The sequence below is a fragment of the Petromyzon marinus genome, chromosome 51 (assembly GCF_048934315.1).
Source record: "Petromyzon marinus isolate PM22_M1 ecotype Great Lakes invasive population chromosome 51, UKy_Petmar_22M1.pri1.0, whole genome shotgun sequence".
NCBI classification, from domain to species: domain Eukaryota; kingdom Metazoa; phylum Chordata; class Hyperoartia; order Petromyzontiformes; family Petromyzontidae; genus Petromyzon; species Petromyzon marinus.
Window position 1 is genome coordinate 2,047,259 of NC_133717.1, and position 17,460 is coordinate 2,064,718.

The 17,460-nt window shown below is 53.7% G+C and overlaps 1 protein-coding gene across 6 annotated transcripts in view; it reads right to left on the reverse strand.

Moving 5' to 3' along the window:
- Window positions 1-5,803: 5,803 nt before the first annotated feature.
- Window positions 5,804-17,460, reverse strand: part of LOC116953335 (uncharacterized) — a 361,549-nt gene continuing 349,892 nt past the window's right edge. For all 6 annotated transcript variants that reach the window (XM_032973443.2, XM_032973442.2, XM_032973444.2 and 3 more), the window contains 3 exons: window positions 11,687-13,767; window positions 9,512-9,652; window positions 5,804-7,904 (listed from right to left, as the gene is read on the reverse strand). In XM_032973443.2, the coding sequence (XP_032829334.2) occupies window positions 7,515-7,904; window positions 9,512-9,652; window positions 11,687-13,767 (2,612 nt within the window). In that variant the 3' untranslated portion in view covers window positions 5,804-7,514. The remainder of the gene's footprint in view (window positions 7,905-9,511; window positions 9,653-11,686; window positions 13,768-17,460) is intronic.

A 17,460-nucleotide genomic window follows, 5' to 3' on the forward strand; every position in this document is an offset into this window, starting at 1 on the left:
TGTAAAGCCAACTTTTACGGTCCGGGTTGTGGCTCTGTCTTTGTGTGATCCGCCGACCCCGCACCAAAGTCAATCGGCTCCTGATATTCCACTTCACCATCACCACCAATACCACCACCACAGAGACTGCGTAGCATTGTGTACACAGTGCGCTGTGTTGAAAGGAAGACACACAAAAACAAACGTACACAAATAGCCATTCTCTTGGAGTTACTTCGACGCTGACTGTACATCCCGAGCTGTTTTGTGTTTTCTTAAATTTGCAACTCCGGAAGCAAATTGCTGTTCCTGTATTGTTTGTCATGGATACGTTAAAGAAAACAATCTAGGTTGCGTGCCACGAGTTAACACTTCACTCAACTTTTGAACATCGCAAAATACTTTCCCACATGGGTTTGTCCTCAGAAGTACTTCGTTTGCTATATAGATGTTAAGTTCAGCTGCAGGAAGTCACATGGCACGTTACAGCTATAAAACAATTAACTATTTTAAATTTGACCAAGTAAGGCCCACTGAGCTATGTAGCTTTTTTTTCAGAAGCGACTTGCCCATCACTAATGGTAGCTCAACGAAGTGGCTCATCATCATCATCACGTGGAAATCTATAGCAGCCAAATACTCTCAACGGGTGATCATAAATGTGAAGGGTAAACACCAGAGGACCCAGAGAAAAAGCCATCGTGTGGGGCTTTTCTCCGGATCATCCGGTTTTTCCTTCCACGTTTAGAATCAACATCCACGCGTTTCGAGCATTTATTTTGGCTGCAATAAATTTCCACGTGAGAAGCCACTTTCATTTGCGATGGCCAGGTCGCGTCTGAAAGAGAGCGACGTAGCAGCTCAGTGGGCCTTAACTGGTAAAATATAAATAGTTAAAGTTTTAGTTTAGTCGACGTCGTCAGTTGCGCTGCAGATACGCAGCAGCTCTCCCAAGTGTTTTCTGATCGCGCCGCACGCGCCGGTCGACGCGACGTCCGACGTTTTTCGCCGGACTCAAGCGCACGACTCCAGTTCCCGAGCAATCGTCCGGCAAGGCGAGAGCGGTCAGCGTCGGCGATGACGACGACCCAAACAACGCGGCGCTGAGCCGTGCGAGCGCGGACGAGCAGAATCTCCGTGGTGCTCTTCTTTGCGGGCGCCCTTCGAGGTGATGGCGATAGCCGGAAAGTCCGGTCGAAGGTCGTTCTCTCGGGGGTATCACCGGGGTCACGGTTAACGGGGGCGGCGCTCGAGGATTTGGTGACTTCCAATTATTATTATCATCGTCATCGTCGTCGTTTTTATCATTCGCAAAGTTTCAAACTGGTGTCGGACAGCCCCAGGAGTAACGCACAGCCCAGACACGCGATTTCAAGAAAAGAGCTGTTTGGGATGGGTGGTGTGTCAGCTCAACCACTAGTTTGGCCCGACGTAAAACAACCTTGTTTTGAATCGAACCGACCCATATACATTTATTTTATTACTTCGTGAATTCCTTACCTCTCACTATATTTTGCACTCCTATCGGTTTTTAGTTGTTTGGTATTGCCTGTTGTTGAAACTTGCCGACCCGCCCCTACTAGACGTCTGTGAAAAAGAGCTTCATAGCTCGTCCGATTCCTCCTCTGCCAGTCTAAATCAATATTCTGATGCGAAGTCAAGGAAGCATTGGTCCGCTTAGAAACGTGCGCTGTAACGCATGCTTTTTTTACAGGCCACCTCCATAAATAATTCAATGTCCTTTTACATACCCAGGCGAGTGCCCACTGAAGTTAGCACGGTTGGCTACGTACGGTGCGAAGGAAATTCAATATACAGTACATACGAAGTATAATTATGATGATGCTAATAATAATTAAAGTATCCGTGAGTTTCAAGGATGTTTGTAGGCGAGCCCTGCTGGGGATTTTGTGCCAATTCCTTTATATTTTTAGTTTTACATGTGAAGGACTGCAGCTTGTCCAGAGAAAGTATTATAATAATAACATACAAATTCAGTACGTACATATCAAGAACCCACTTGGCTTGTTATCAGACGTTGCCTCTCCGCGGGCGACGCATGCGTAGCCAGCACACGCCGGGACTGAGAGCTGCAAGTCGCCGTGACGAAGGTACGATTCCGTTTCGCATCATCCCCTCGAAGTGCAGTGCGCTTCGTCCATTCATCACAATCGATGTCCCAAGACCCTTAATCCCGGCCCAGAATCTCCCTGTGCCTTGCTCCAAGCTCAGCCCAGAGCCCGCGGCTCACTCACGGCCGCTGGAGAATAACTCTCGCCGTGAGTGGTCCTCCGGCTGCGAGTGAGGCATCTGAAAGGCACGGGGAGCCAGGGCTGGGTCAGCATGGGCTCTCTCAATATTATCTCTGGATGTTTTTCGCTCCACATTTTGCAGCACTTCTTCGTGAGCCCACAGACATTTTTTTTATCACTCCCCATACGCTTTAAAACACACCGGCAAATGATCGCACCGAGAAAAAGGAAATACGGCATTTCAAATGTTCCGCTGCCATTACAGCAGCGTCTGCTGACCCCCATTGCCCAACTCAAGGGCGTAGGTTGTAGCGAATAATCTTCCTACATCGATAACATTGGATTAGCACCTCCTGGGCTGAAATAATTCCAGCGTCAAAGCTATGGCTTCTGGCCATTGCCAGATTAATTTGCATTGTCCAGCTGTTAACAAAAAAGAAAATGTGCTTGAAGGGCACAAGTCCGTTCGGAAGCGCTGTTGATACAATATGTATTTGTACGTCTGTTTGTGTTAGCCTCGCACAAACCTGTCACTTGTGCAATATTTCCCGACGTGACGGAGGCCCTCCGAAACATTTCCGTGGTGTTTTGTCAGCATGCGTTGGCTTCCATTTGTAGCGCAGGAGACAAAACCGCGGCGGCCTGGCGCGGCGGTCTGCTACTTTGGCAGGTGCGGAGCTACGTGGCGGGCCGAGCGGCGGAGGCCAACGGAGCAATGTATCCCGTTGTTGGGCTGCACTTCTATGCTCCACGCCTTTGCTCGCCCCTCCCCCTGCCGCCTTCACAAAACGGCTCGCTGACACAGCGTGGTGAGGTATGTTCCAAGAACCTCCTTCTTCGCGACACGAGGAAGCCCCTCAGACGGCAGAGGATTGCCAACAGGATTACAGAGGGACATTGCTTGAGAAGCTACCGTCGTAAAATATACTAAAGCCATGCCGTAGGAATGTGGAACGTTACATCACCGGTTCAGGGTCCAATTGGAGAATGAGCAGTGCCCCGTCCTCGTTTGGGCAGGGGAGCCACACTTCGCCTGACTCACCTTGAGCTGCAGTCGCTCAATCACCGTGGGCTGCGTTCATTCCGAGCACGCGGCCTGGAGGGCTGGAGTTGGGCAGGCCACCGGGACTGGGGCATCGTGACGCTTGGTGGCTGCGTGTCCACTCCACTTGGCGGTTGTAAAATTTGGGGGCAGACGGGAAGCGATGGCAATGGGGTGCGGGTGGATGACCTCTCGACCTTCAAACTTTCTGTCCACTCTAAGACCTTTCCCGACGTCCTTTCACCACATTTTCTAAGAGTGAACTCTTTCATGTTTGCACCAGCCTGCATCTTTCCCTTCCACACTCAGACGCCCTGTGCTTTGGAGGGCATATTGAGATGTGGGTTGTAGCGTTACATACGTAGTATTGTTTGTTATCGTCACGTTCTGAACCCGTGCCCCTACTTGACATCTGGAAAAAAGAGAGCTTCATAACTCATCGGATTCCTACAGCATAAATACATTGAGTCTGATTCTTGAATCCATAGTTTGCCGTCACAATTCGAAGTAAACAGAGCTCTCCATGTTTGCCATAAACACCTCATTAAAAAAGAAAAGTGTACATTAAAAATAGACATCACTTGACGTTTTTGGCAATGGACCTTCTGCAGAAGCACTTCGCTCACAATCGGAACTTTGCAAAATTAAAATATCATCATCATCATCGCGGAGTAATGGCTCTCCACGCCAAAAATAACTTTAAAAAGTCATCCCCATCTTCAAGCAACTCCACGATTCGTCTCAGGATTTCTCAGTCAACACGACAATGTGACAATGTGACAAGACGCAGCAGCTCGTGAGAACGACATGGTGAACGAGAATACGACCGTGGCCCATATTCGACATCGCGACCCATCATCAATCTGGGATTAACAAAGCAAGTACCATTTTGCGGTACTTATTTAGATCGTCCGCAAGAGAGAGAAAAAGAGAGAACGGCCCTCGTCATGGGAGCGTGGAATTTCCAGCGTGTGAAAAGGGACCCACTGCCCGGAACACTGATGGGCCTGTTTTCACACGTAGGCTTTCGCGACCAACATTATCCATAATCAATTATATTTTTTTATTAATTGGCTGTGTCGGGTGGTGGTGGCGGGTTTTAATCACACATTCATATTTACGCGATCTAACCCCAAAAGAAGAAGAAACACCTTTATCATGGTTACAAGAGCCTGCCGCTGTTGTATATTTCTGTTATAACCCGCGCTTAATTTCACACGGTTTATGGCCCAGCTGGAGACCCGCAAATATCTCCACACCTGGCACGTCACATCCAGTACCCAACTCGCTCCGAACCGTGGCTAAGTATCCACTCCAGCCGGTCAGCCACCTCGGACGCATTTAAATTAAACACCGTTCATAAAGAGGGTGCTTGAAGGACAAAATGTGGTTGGCGATTTGTGCTTGTGCTCAGCTGCAAATGCTGACATTTAAATATCATTATGATTTTGATTGTATCGTAATATTTTCAGGCGACAGGAGAAAGTATATGTAAGTAAAAAAAAACATTCCGATAGCTGTCAACCCATACGGTTTACCCTGTATTCTTCTACAGGGAAAAGTAATTTTCAGGTTCATGTGGCGTACAGCCGTTTCAATAAAGGCAAAAAATTGTTTTACTTGTTTGCGTTTATCCCTTGTGATGGGACGTTGAAGGATGAACGTTGAGATTTATAAGGGCACGGGGTGACCAATAAGGTCTGGATTGATCTGTAATAAGGTAGGCACTGATAAGGGGTTGACGGGTGTGTGTTCCATTCGACGGGATATATGCTTTTGTCTTTTATAACGTGAAGTGTAAAATTGTCTTCCTGGATAATCTCATTCTTATGGACCTAAAAAAAAAAACCTCGGGATTGAATTACGGTGACCCCGAGCCGGTGTGAAACGCATCACAACGCGTCACAACGCGTCACCACGCGTCACCACGCGTCACCACGCGTCACCACGCGTCACCACGCGTCACAACGCGTCACAGCGCGTCACAACGCGTCACCCCGCGTCACCCCGCGTCGTTCGTCCCATCGTTTGACACCGTACTCACCTCCTGTTTGGTGGACCGCGAGCTAAGAGTTGGAAAATCCACGTTTCCATAGCAGAGGCGAGGTCCTTCCATTGAATGACCCCCCTGTCCACAACATGTAACTCATCAGCTCATTTCGTGGCACACATCTTTCCAATGTTGGCATTGTAACCCCGGTTGGGAGTCAACTCAAGATCATTACCGTCATCGAGATAATTCGCCTTCACGGGTAGATAAATTAAGCACCACTTTGTGGCGAAGGCAATGTCTTGTGGGAGGACTCACTCCCGCCATAGGAATGTGGAATTTCCACCGGTGGCTCCGGACTGTAAAACAGGAGATGAGCACCAATGCCTCGACACTCAATTGGAGCAGGAAATAACTGACATCTGTTTTTGATTTGTTTGGAAAGCCTTAAGTGATCAGTTACCAGAAGCTGCCCCACCGTGCGACAACTTGTAAACCCACGAGCGATCGGACGAAACTCAGCCACGGTTTTAAAACAAATAAAATGAAACAATTTTTTATTTCGCCAGGTAAGGCCCGACTGAGCTTTGTAGCTTTCATTAAAGAAGCGACCTTTGTAGCTCAATGAAGTGGCTTGTCACGTGGACATTTACAGCAGCCAAATACTGTAAACGCGTGTTTTTAAACAAATATTGAGGGAAAAACTGAAGGGCCTGGAGAAAAATCCATGCGACCACGAGGAGAGAGAGAGAGAGAGAGGAACATGCAAACTTGAAATATACAGGCAGAGTCAGGGTCGGGAGCGAACCCACGACTTCCCGTACACCGGGCGAGGTGGTCGACATCTCGCCTCCGTCAGGGTCGGGAGCGAACCCACGACTTCCCGTACACCGGGCGAGGCGGTCGACATCTCGCCTCCGCGACCGAGAGGCGTCCGCGGCCGGGGCGCCCGCCGCTCACACGTTGTTGGAGCCGCGCGCCTCGCAGCGGCCGCCCCGCCGCCTGGCCGACGAGCCCAGCTGCCTGGCGAGCTGCTCCACGGCCGAGCGGAGGCCCCCGGCGTGCGCCGCGTCGCAGAGGCCCGCGTCGCGCAGCTCGCGCTCGCTCAGGCGGCCGATCTTGCCGAGCGTGCCGTGCCCGGCGCGCCACAGTCCGCCGGCGACGACCGCGGGGAGCGCCAGCGAGGAGAGGCGCTCCGAGAGCCCCGCGGCTGTCGTCGCGGCGACACCGCCGCCGCCGCCGCCGCCGCCGCCGTCGTCCTCCGACGTCGCTGGCGCTCCGGGGGCGGCCGGCGGGCCGAGGCACGGCCTCTGGGAATAGGCGGCACGAGGTGGGGGAAGTGACGCGGCGGGGTTGTCGGTGCGTTCGTGCGTTTGCATCAGGGGCCGTCGGTGGTTATTTTGGGTATGGTGGCGTCCGCCCTCCCGATCGAGACCACGGCGGCCCTCCCCGGCCTCGATAGTGAGTAGGCCGTCGCGCGCCCGAGGCACTTTCCATTGTTGACGAATTTGAATTAAATTCACCCTGGCACGCGCTGGAAAAGAGCCATTGGCATTATCGTCCAGCCGGCTCGTAACTTTTCGGCTACTCCACCACCGCGCCAGTGAAGGTTCTCCAAAATCCGGCGAAATGTTGGGATTGTGATCTGGGGTATGGAGACCGAACGGATGAATTGATTTTCAATTAATTTCTCTACGATGCTTTTTTCTTGTTACGTGTATAGTTTTATGTCGTTATTTATGTATTGATTTTTTCTTTTATCTGTATTATCTGTATACGGAACTGGATAATTGATGAGCAGCGTTGTGGGATGCAAGTGCATGAATGACGCTCTATGAAATGAAATTATTGTTACCCTTTCTGCCGATTCCGTTCCGATGATGTTCATGTACGTCAACCGAAATAAAATAACTTCATCGGTACGTCTTTAGGTCAGGTCAGAAGACGCACCGAGGCTCTCACTTGGCCATGCGGGAGGGCGTGTGGCACAGATTGTCGTCAGCTATCGTGGAGCGCGGTTCGTGTCGCTACGGTTTTCTGCAGCGAGTGCAACGTCTTTAAAAAACAACGGCGCTATGCCACTCTGAATAAAATGAACGTTGAGCCGCTCGCGCTTGCCGAGATTCAGCGGTGAACCGAACACCCACGCCCTGCGACCTGCAGACGTCTCGGAACGAGAAAGGGTTCAATTGGGTACTTCACCCATCTGCGAAACGCAGCAGCGCCTTCCCGCCTTCGCGAGCGCCCGGCGCTACAACATCGGCGGCGATGCCAAACGTGCTCGCCCTTTGATTTGACGATTTGAAGGAATTAACGGACGGATGGACGCGTGACCGAGTGAAGCACATACGCAGCCGTCGATGGAGCGCCGAGCGGGACAGCGGCGGCGTTCGGACTCGATGGGCGGCGGGCTCGGGCCACTCGACTCCGGGCCGGGGGCGCGTGGAGGAGCGAGGGGCGACGCGGGAGAGGCAGACTCGGGGTTGACCCTTGGCTGAGGCCCGGCCGACGAAAGATTGCGGCCCTCGGACGAGAGGCCCAGGCCGATGGTGGCCACGGGGTGTTCAGGGATGGGAGAAATGACGCTTGACACCCACTGCTCGCGGTGCAGATTTGGCGTCACTGATATCGGCGTTAGAATCTGGGGGGGGGAGATCAATGAACAGAATCCTTATTTATCGTGGAGGAAATCCGATGAGCTACGAAGCGTTTATTCACGGATGATATTCACTGGAAGGGCGATTCAGTTTGAGGGACTTTGGAATTCCCACCCATCGTCTCTTTTGCCATTACACAGCCCTGCGCAATGGAAGCGATGTACGTACGGCTCTTCAGGCGCGAACTCTGCTCTCCAAACGTCACGCTCCATCGAATGTTTTCAAACGTCGCGCAGATTTGGCGAACATCCTGAAAAAGTCTCGAGACTCAATAGAGGCTGTTCTGGGTAGACCAAATGGCATTAATACCGATGATATAACTCATTCTATTATGAATGAGAGGTCAAAGGGCACATCCCTCAATTGAGAAGGGTCTCCAGCAAAGGGCTCTCCAGAGCAGTGATTCTCAACTCTTTCGGCTGCAACTTTTACCCCCATTGCTGAATTTTCTTTCAACCGAGTACCACCACTCCTTGCCTGAGAAATGTAAATGTATGCATTCATGAACATCGATATTTTAACCAATTGTCACATTTTGTGAGGTATCACCCCGGACTTGTTTATAGTAAATGCAAGCGAATAAAAATAAAATTAACGGACGCTCTGAACGCGTGACGTCATCTGTTCCAGACCCTGGTCACTCTTGGGAAACCGCGTTGCTTAACATCGATGAGTTTAGAAAGGTCTTTTAGATCGTTCTGGTTAACCATTCGGATTAAAAACTTTCTCGTAGTTATTTTATATTGGCAGATTCATACGTGATTATTCACCAATGAAAGATATAATTTCAGACATTTACAAATCACCTTCACGTACCCCGCAGGAGCCCGAATTACCCCCGCTCGAGAAGCCCTGCTCTAGACAGTCCCTGTAGGTGGGTGATGATTTGGCCTACTCCTCTACGCTGGCCGGAAGGTCTTGGAAGAAGTTGCCCACACTTCACCTCACAACACATGACCTGCCAATCGAGTCGTAACTGAAGCCATCGATGTCGCTCTGTTCACAGAGGCGGTCGCAGCGTTGATTTAACAACTTGCATGGATAATGAACTCAAGGCTATGGACCCGAATCCCACAAATTGTGTTGTATATGTGTGTATCTATGTTTAACTTCTTTCGCACCATACGTAGCCAGCCGTGCTAATTCGAGGTGCCGGCGTGAAGGTCAACAAACCAAACAACAAAAAGGAGTTCCGAAGAAATTAGTTTTCAACCTCGGTGATCTAAAAGTCCACAGCTCCCAGTGGTTTCCTAATATCGGAAGAGTGTTCCAGACGGCCGCAGAAGCGCCGCATCTGAAAGCGCCGCTATACGGTGAGCGTCTGTGTTTGATGGCCAGCCCAAAAGCAACTGCTGCTGCTGTTGCTGCTGCTGCGAGGATGACTGAAGTTTGCTCGATGGTTTATGCTCCTTGACAAGATCAACGAGGTTCATTTGGGGCAAGCACTTTGTGTTTAATGAGTTTTACTGCCTGAGCGGTTGCACTCACTCGGAGGCAGAACATGTAATTGACACTGGAGGAATCCGACGAGCCTATGCAGCTCTTTTTTCAGTCGGGGACCACGCGGGTGAGAGAACGTCACAACACTCACGGGGTCTGACAGCGGGGCTTCCGACAGGTAGATCCGCTCGATGTCCAGCCCCGTCTGCAGCATCACGTCCACGGCGGACGACGGTGGCGCGCTGCACGGAGTCGCCAAATCTCGCGACGCGCTCGCGTCTCCGGCCGGAACCTTCACGCACATGGGGAGGAGCGATGTCGCGGGAGTCAACGTTGGTAGCGGGCGTGATGTGTGTGTGCGCGTGTACGTACGTACGTACGTACGATGAACTTCTTTCGCACCGTACGTAGCCAACCGTGCTAATCGGAGGTGCGTGATCATCATTCGGCGCTCTCAGTATCGGGTATTCGCGCCGTTAAAACTGTTCAACTGAAGCCCCACTGAGCTATTAACGAAGTGGCTTATTACGTGTGGGAATATATTGTCAGCAGCCAAAGTCTCTGATGGCGTGATGTTGATTCTAAATGTGGGAGGGTAAAAGCGGAGTACGCAGATAAAAATACGGAGAGAACGTGCAAACTCCGAATATACAGCAGCAGGCGTCAGGGTTCGGGATCGAACCCACGACCTCCTGCATACCAGGCGAGGGAGATAACATCTCGCCACTGCGGCGCCCCGAATTCTCATAGGGCGAGCCTCTTACAGGGACACCGTTTCACGCAGTCCGCTGTAAGTTTCACACCAGGGGGCGGTGTTTCTTTGCGTAATGCCAATTTTGTCGTGCGCTTTGTGACGTTTTCGAACGGCGCAAATCTGGTCCGTTGTCTCACCTGGGGTAATAACGCAGGGCGGCCTGCCGGCATTAAAACGGCGGATTTGTGTGAGGAGTGGGGAACGTGCGGCCGACTCGGAACGAATGGGAAAAGGCAGCGGCAGCCACGCGGTGAGCCGGCAGCAGAGGTCCTGTCACGCACCTGATGATGCTGCTCGTCATCTCAAGCGAAACATCAAACAATGGTTTTGCTTTGCCCTCCTCCTCCTCCCCTCCTCCTCCTCCTCCTCCTCCCCTCCTCCTCCTCCGACAACTTCGTTCGATCGGCTCCGGCGGGTGGTGGCGAGTTATGGTCGAGAATTGGCTCTACGCGACTACGTAACCCAACAATATATAAAAACCCAATTGTGCATGATAACGTTAGTTGCGATGGCCTACGTACACTATCAAGTAATTGTAATTATTATTATGTAATCATCGTCTGGGCTTGCAATTTCAGTCGATATTTTCTGGAATTGCTGCTAGGCCGGCTCGGAGTTGGGAATATCGGCGTAAGGCACTACCACTAGACTACAAGATATGCTGAATCATATGAATGCTCATCCTATATTATTGTACGCTACATTCCTATAATCCTATGCATGTATGTAGGATTATATAAGACCACGGGGAGAGAGACACGCAAACTCAACATATACAGCAGCAGCAGGCGTCAGGGTCTGCATCGAAACCAACGACCTCCTGTATACCAGGCGAGGTAGTTAACATCTCCTAGCCACCGCGAAGATTGACCGAGGCGTACGCGCTACTCGGCGCGGCAGCCGTCTCGTGCCAAGCGGCCAGCCTCGCGTCGTCTCTCCGTGCCGTCTGCGTGCGCGCTGCTTACTCTCGACCGTCGTGCCGCACGCATCTCTCGTCTCTCTGTATACTCGTGTGAGCATTCAACATAATTATTCAATTGGGAAATTATAACTGTATCGTATTTCAGTTTACTGCGTCAGGTGTTTATCAGTTTAACACGTGGACTTTCGCGACCAGTAGTGTTTATAACACAGGTTTTTTGGGGATAGATTGCGTAAATATTTACGCGTTCTAACCCCCCCCCCAAAAAAAACCTGTATTATGGATAGGTGTTTATCGTTTGCATTGTGCGCATAAAGTTGTCACGATCGAGTTGTAAAAGTGCGTCTGGGTGGGGGCAGCAGAGGTTTTGGAACGAATCTTTTGACAGTGACGATGGGATCGCTGTAACTGACTCCTCTTCGCTCCCTGTGGAGCACAAGGCCGCAACAAGCACCACGCCATGCCGGGCGGTCTTTAGCAGCTTTCTCTGCTTCACCCCAAGACAGGCCCATGGTCTTTAATTGGCTTTGAATGGTGCGGTTCGCTGTAAAATATTTAGTTTTGTTCACCACCCCCCCCCCCTTATTGTTGTTGTTTAGAACGCATCTACCACGTAAAGTGAAAAAAAAGATAAAACCTCTTTCGCAAACCTCGTGAGCCGGCTGGACGCAGCCGTCCGGCCAGAGTTCAGTAGACGCCAAATCTTCTCGCGCTGGGACCGTTTCCGTCGCACCCCGACCTTCCCGGCCTTCCACGTCAATGGAGACCAGCCGCCGGTCGAGACCTCGGACGTCCTCGGCGTGGCGTTTCGGACGATCTTCGCCTCGCGATGGATCGCTCACACGGCCGTCCTCCGTGGGCCCGGACTCGTGGGGGTCACACTCCGCTGCCGCGGCCGGGCCTCGAAGCGCTGCATCGGCTTTGGCATCACCGGGAGAGCGATCCCAGCGGCCCACGTCGTGCTCCGTCGGCAAAAGTTCGAGGGGGAATTTATTCTCCGGCACTTCGCCCGGAGGCCGTTCTCTCAGCCAGTCGTTTCCCTCGACTTCCAAGAGGTCGTTGCCACCTTTGTGGTCTTTGGGACGATCTCGGAGCTCGTCGTTGGCCGGGCCGAGGTCACGGGACCTCGAATCCCCTTGTTGCTCCTTGCCAAAGTCCGCTCTCGCTTCGGGGCCGAGGGAAGACTCGCCGTCGGTGCCGCCGCGACACTTAAAACTGTCGAAGGTCTTCGTGGGCTCGGGCGGGTCGTATTCACTGCTGGTGATGTTCAAGAAGGACGTGTGCACTTCAATGTCCGCCCTCTTCGCGGTCCTGTGCAAGTATCTGTCATCACCAGCGGCAGTAGCTGCAGCGGCACTCTGCCAGAAGCCACAGCGTGGAGTCCGACCACCCAACGCACCTCCACCGGCGTCGGCAGGAGGGGCGCCCGTCAGCTTCAAGGCATCCGGCGCTTCCAACGAAGCGACCTCTTCGATGCAGCTCATCCGATCTTCTCGCCTGCCGCCTTTGAGTCCTCCTGGCCCCGGCGTGCACGACACATCGCCGCCACCTCCCCCTCCTCCGCCCGTCTGACGTCGTTGCTCGCAGCTTCGCGGCTGCTCCGTCACGGCCTCCAACTCGCGCATCGCTTCGTTTCCGCCCTCCGTCGGATCCTCGGGAGGGCGGGAGGCGGAGGGTCCGCTCGCGAGCCCGCACGACGCGAGGGCGGCCAGGCGCTTGCGGTACCCGTGCTGGGGGCTCTTGCGGAGAGCCTGCGTGTTGCGCAGAAGCAGCGTGGGCGACGTGCAGATGCCCGCGTACTCCTTTACGGTCCGCTGCACCGGCCCAGGAAGTCCTCCTCCTCCTCCCACGGTGGCCACCGCCGAAGCGCCGGAAGAGTACGGGGAGGAGGATGAGAAGTCAGGAGAGTTATTCTTCTTGATGGCCTGCAGCACCGGGGAGCGACTGCCCATCTTGATCTGCGTCGCCGGCCTCAGCCGCCCGGACGGCTGCGAGGTGACGAGGGCCTGCACGTTCCCGTTGGGAGGCTTGTCAGCCGGGATGCACCCCACGCAGTTGTTGACGCAGCCGTTGCCTATCATTTGCACCATGCACTTGGAGTCGGACGGGATGTCCTTGAAGCACGGCCGTGCCAGCCTCTGCCCCACGGCCAACGCCGCCTCGTCGACGCCGCAACCGGAAGATCCCCCCGATAGCAGTGCACCGCCGGGAGCGGCCGGGCGGCGCGTCTCGACGCCGCGGGGGTCCGTGGGCTCCGGCGGTGCGTCCGTGCGGGCGAGTAGCACGTCGGGATGAGCCTTGAGGGGGGCGGAGTCTTCTCGGGAGAAGACGAAGCACTGGAGGCTGTTCCAGCGGCCGAACGCTTCGCCGGACGGGGCGTCCACCTGCCGGCGAGGTCGGTCGAGCGAGTGGGATTTCACCGATCGCTTATCCCTGCGCGACTCCATGACGGAGTTGCTGAACACCTTCTCGGCCGCCATTCGCAGCCTGTGCACGTTGTGCCTGCGGCCGTCCGGGACGGAGGTGCCGCTCGACGCCAGGAGGTTCTTCGTGTTGTTCCGGCGAGTGTCCATGGTCCGGATGTGTTGCTGCGTGGCGGTGCGGTTGACCGGCGTCCGTGGTTTTCTGTCCGCGTTGGAGGAGTGTGGGTCACGGTGGTGGTGGTGGAGTTGGGGCGATGGGACGCACGCGGCGGGGCTGTGGGATGCGCAGCCCCGACAGAGCTCCACACCTGTAACACACGTGAAGAGCCGCCGTCAGATGTCGCCATCGCCATCGGCGAGCGGCCTGTCGTTAACATTCGACGAGGAACTTCAAGGGGGCGGGTGAAATCAGAGCCCACGGTCCCCGCTGTCCCCATGCGCCGTTACGGACGCGTACCGACCAGCGCTGTGAAGCAGGATTTATTACAATGTAATGTTAAGGACAAAAGCGTCGTCGTGTCAATTGCACTCGGGCAGCAGCAGCAGCATCATCGCCAGGTTTAATTTGTCCCATTCAGCTTACATCGATTCCTCACGTGTTGATATCCAAATGGATAGCTTGTCACACGCTTTCAGATGCACTTCTGCGTCCGTCTGGAACGCCCTTCCTCGCGATATGAGAAAGTCACTGGGAGCTATGCACTTTTAAATCATCGACATTGTCAAACTAACTTCTTTAGGACTTTTTTATGTTTGTTGTCCTTCTGCACACCCCCCCCCCGCCGCTCCCCGCACCTCCGATTAGCGCGGTTGGCTACGTACGGCGCGGAAGAAGTTCATCGTGAGGTGGCACGACCGTTACCGTCCGACGAGGAATTTCAAGGTCCCATCGGTGGCGAGTGAGACCACCGTCCGAGCTTCCCCCAAACGCGCTGTCGCGTACACGCGCATTGACCAGCAGTGTTGAGTGATATTGACAAAAGTAGGTTTTCGCGAGCCAATATCATCTATAATAGAGGTATATGGGTTAGATCGCATGAATATAAATGTGTCGTTAAACCCGCCACCACCCGACACAGCCAATGAGTAATTGTTGTCACGTGAATACAACGTGGCAATTCGTTACTCGCACAGCACATCCGGTGTGTTGGAGAGTAAACCCGCAACAATTACCATGCATCGATGCAGCTTATCCGATCTTCTCGCCTGCCGCCTTTTGAGTCGGGTGGCGGCGGGTTTAAACGACGCATTCATATGTATGCCAACTAACCCAACACCCTCCTCGATTACAGATTGATGAAAAGTGTCGTTTTGTTCATTTCACTCGAGCAGCAGCAGCAGCAGCAGCACCGCCGGTCACGTGCACGTAACGACCAGCGCGGTGAAGTATGCTCAGAGAGCCACCTCCACCAGTGGCTTTGAACAGCGCTGACGACGACGGCACGTGGCGGTGATGACGCCGGGGATGAAGACAAAGGCCTTGAAGGGCGCGATAATGTGTATGAGACCTATGCGGGTGCCGTTCTTCACGTTGAACGCGTAATGTAAAATGCACAAGGGACAAAATATGACGAAAGTTGCCGATTATTATTCTGAGTAATGTGTTGACGAACGTGACGTTTTGTTAATTTCACCCGCGCAGCAGCTAGCAACAGCAGCTAGCAACAGCAGCAGCTAGCAGCTAGCAGCAGCTAGCAGCAAGCAGCAGTAAGCAACAGCTAGCAACAGCAGCAGCAAGCAGCAGTAAGCAACAGCAGCAGCAAGCAACAGCTAGCAACAACAGCAGCAAGCAACAGCTAGCAACAACAGCAGCAAGCAACAGCTAGCAACAGCAGCAGTAAGCAGCAGCTAGCAACAGCTGCAGTAAGCAGCAGCTAGCAACAGCAGCAGTAAGCAACAGCTAGCAACAGCAACAGTAAGCAGCAGCTAGCAACAGCAGCAGCAAGCAGCAGTAAGCAACAGCATCAACAGCAGCTAACAGCAGGTAGCAGCAGCAGCGAGCAACAGCTAGCAACAACAGCAGCAGCAAGCAACAGCTAGCAACAGCAGCAGTAAGCAGCAGCTAGCAACAGCATCAACAGCAGCTAGCAGCAACAGCTAGCAACAGCAACAGGTTGCAACAGCTGCAGCAAGCAGCAGCTAGCAACAGCATCACGTATCAACGTCCAATTGATAGCCTTTTCCAGACACGATTCTGACGCGTAATGAACGTTACATAAATGAGGCACATTTCTATCGGTTTTGATTACCTTTGAACGAGTCTCTTAAAACGTGACCCCGTGCGCGTGTCCACGTGTCCCCGCGCGCGTGTCCACGTGACCCCGCGCGCGTGTCCACGTGACCCCGCGCGCGTGTCCACGCGTCCCCGCGCGCGTGTCCACGCGACTCCGCGCGCGTGTCCACGTGACCCCTAGTGTGTCCGCGCGTGTGTGTCCGCGTGTCTACTGCGTGGGGGGTGGCTGCTTAGCGCGCTGCACTACGAACCAGGCGACCCCAGTTCGATTCCCGCTCACGGACGACACCAGTAGAGACTATTCGAAGTGGTCCTGGCCCTCCCCTAGGTCGACCCAACCTCGAATGAGTACCCGGTGCGGTGTGTAAACATCGCCACTAGGGAGGAAGACAAAGACGGCCGGGTCGTGGTGCTTGGTCACCCACCCCGCCGCGTGCCGTGCCAGCCTTCATCGGTGTGAGCACTTGCCCCAAAAGTTCGCCAAGGCTGTACGGGAGATCTTTGCCTTTGCGCCAAGGTAAAGACTCAGCCTCAAATTAGTCGCTGGTGTGGATTGTGGAGTGACAAAACGTCGGCCACGTCAGACCCTCGTGTGCCGGGCCGGACGGCTTCATGACAGCACATTGCGGGGACCTCTCTTAAGGAGCGTCACGGCGTCTCTGCGTCTCTCTCCGAGGGCGCCTCGCCTCCGCGTGTCCTGGCGCTGGCTATCCGCGCTTCTGCCCACACACACGTGGGCCAAAGCGTCGCCTTGCTGGAGACGCATCTGACGGCGTCACTTGTTGCGAGTCGACCTTCGTTCGACCTTCGAGCATTGCACCGGGGGTGGTGGTGTGGGGGAAGTGCCGCATGATCCTCGTGGCAAAGGTATCAATGCTACGGGGCCCCGCGCTTTCAAGGGCCCCGCGCTAAATGATTTCAAGCGATCAATTCCGGTTCAGTGATTCTGCACTTGCTCTATTACCATAGTACTATACCGCCTTCAACTGTTATGAACGACTGGGTGTTTGAGGTTAGCGATCTGTCGTATTATCTGGCCGTATGGCAAATGGAAAAAATGCAATTACTTTACTATGCAAGTAAAAACAAAATCGTCTTGTTTTTATTTTATTTAGGGCCCTTCAATAAAACGTGCTCCAGGCTCCGCATTGGCTTCATCCCGCACGGGGGTCAAACAACTGCCACGGTCCCGACCCAGCGCTTGGCGACCCCCCGACAGAGCGCGCCGAGGGAACGAGCGAGAGGAGCCGAGCCGAGGCGCCGCGCGGGGCACCTCTCTCATCCAGCGGCTGCGCAGGACACAGCGGGAAGGGGGTGGGCGGAGCCGTAAAACGTCGGACTCGCCGGGGAAGAGGGCTGGTGCGGCGAGTGATAAAAGGGGCACCCATTTGGTTCTCTGTAGTATTTTTGTTTTAATAGATACGCGGGGTGTTTGATGAAACAAAGTAAGTTGGAACTTAGGTGCCCGTGATTAATTTGTGCTTTCGATGATTTACGTAAAAAAAAATAATCTGGCCATGTCTCCCACCCCCGGGGGGTGCAGCGTGCACCCCCTGGCCCCATTCACCTCCATCTCTTGGTGGTGAATGGTGACACAGCCCAGCACCGCGGCAACGAAGCTTCTGCTCAAGCACCGCGGCCTGGATGGTTGCATTAGACATGAGCTGCTGCTGCTGCTGGGGGTGGCGGGGAGCGCGCCGATCGACAAACCCGACGACCCCAGTTCGATTCCCGCTCACGGCAAACGCCAGCGAAGATTATCCGAATG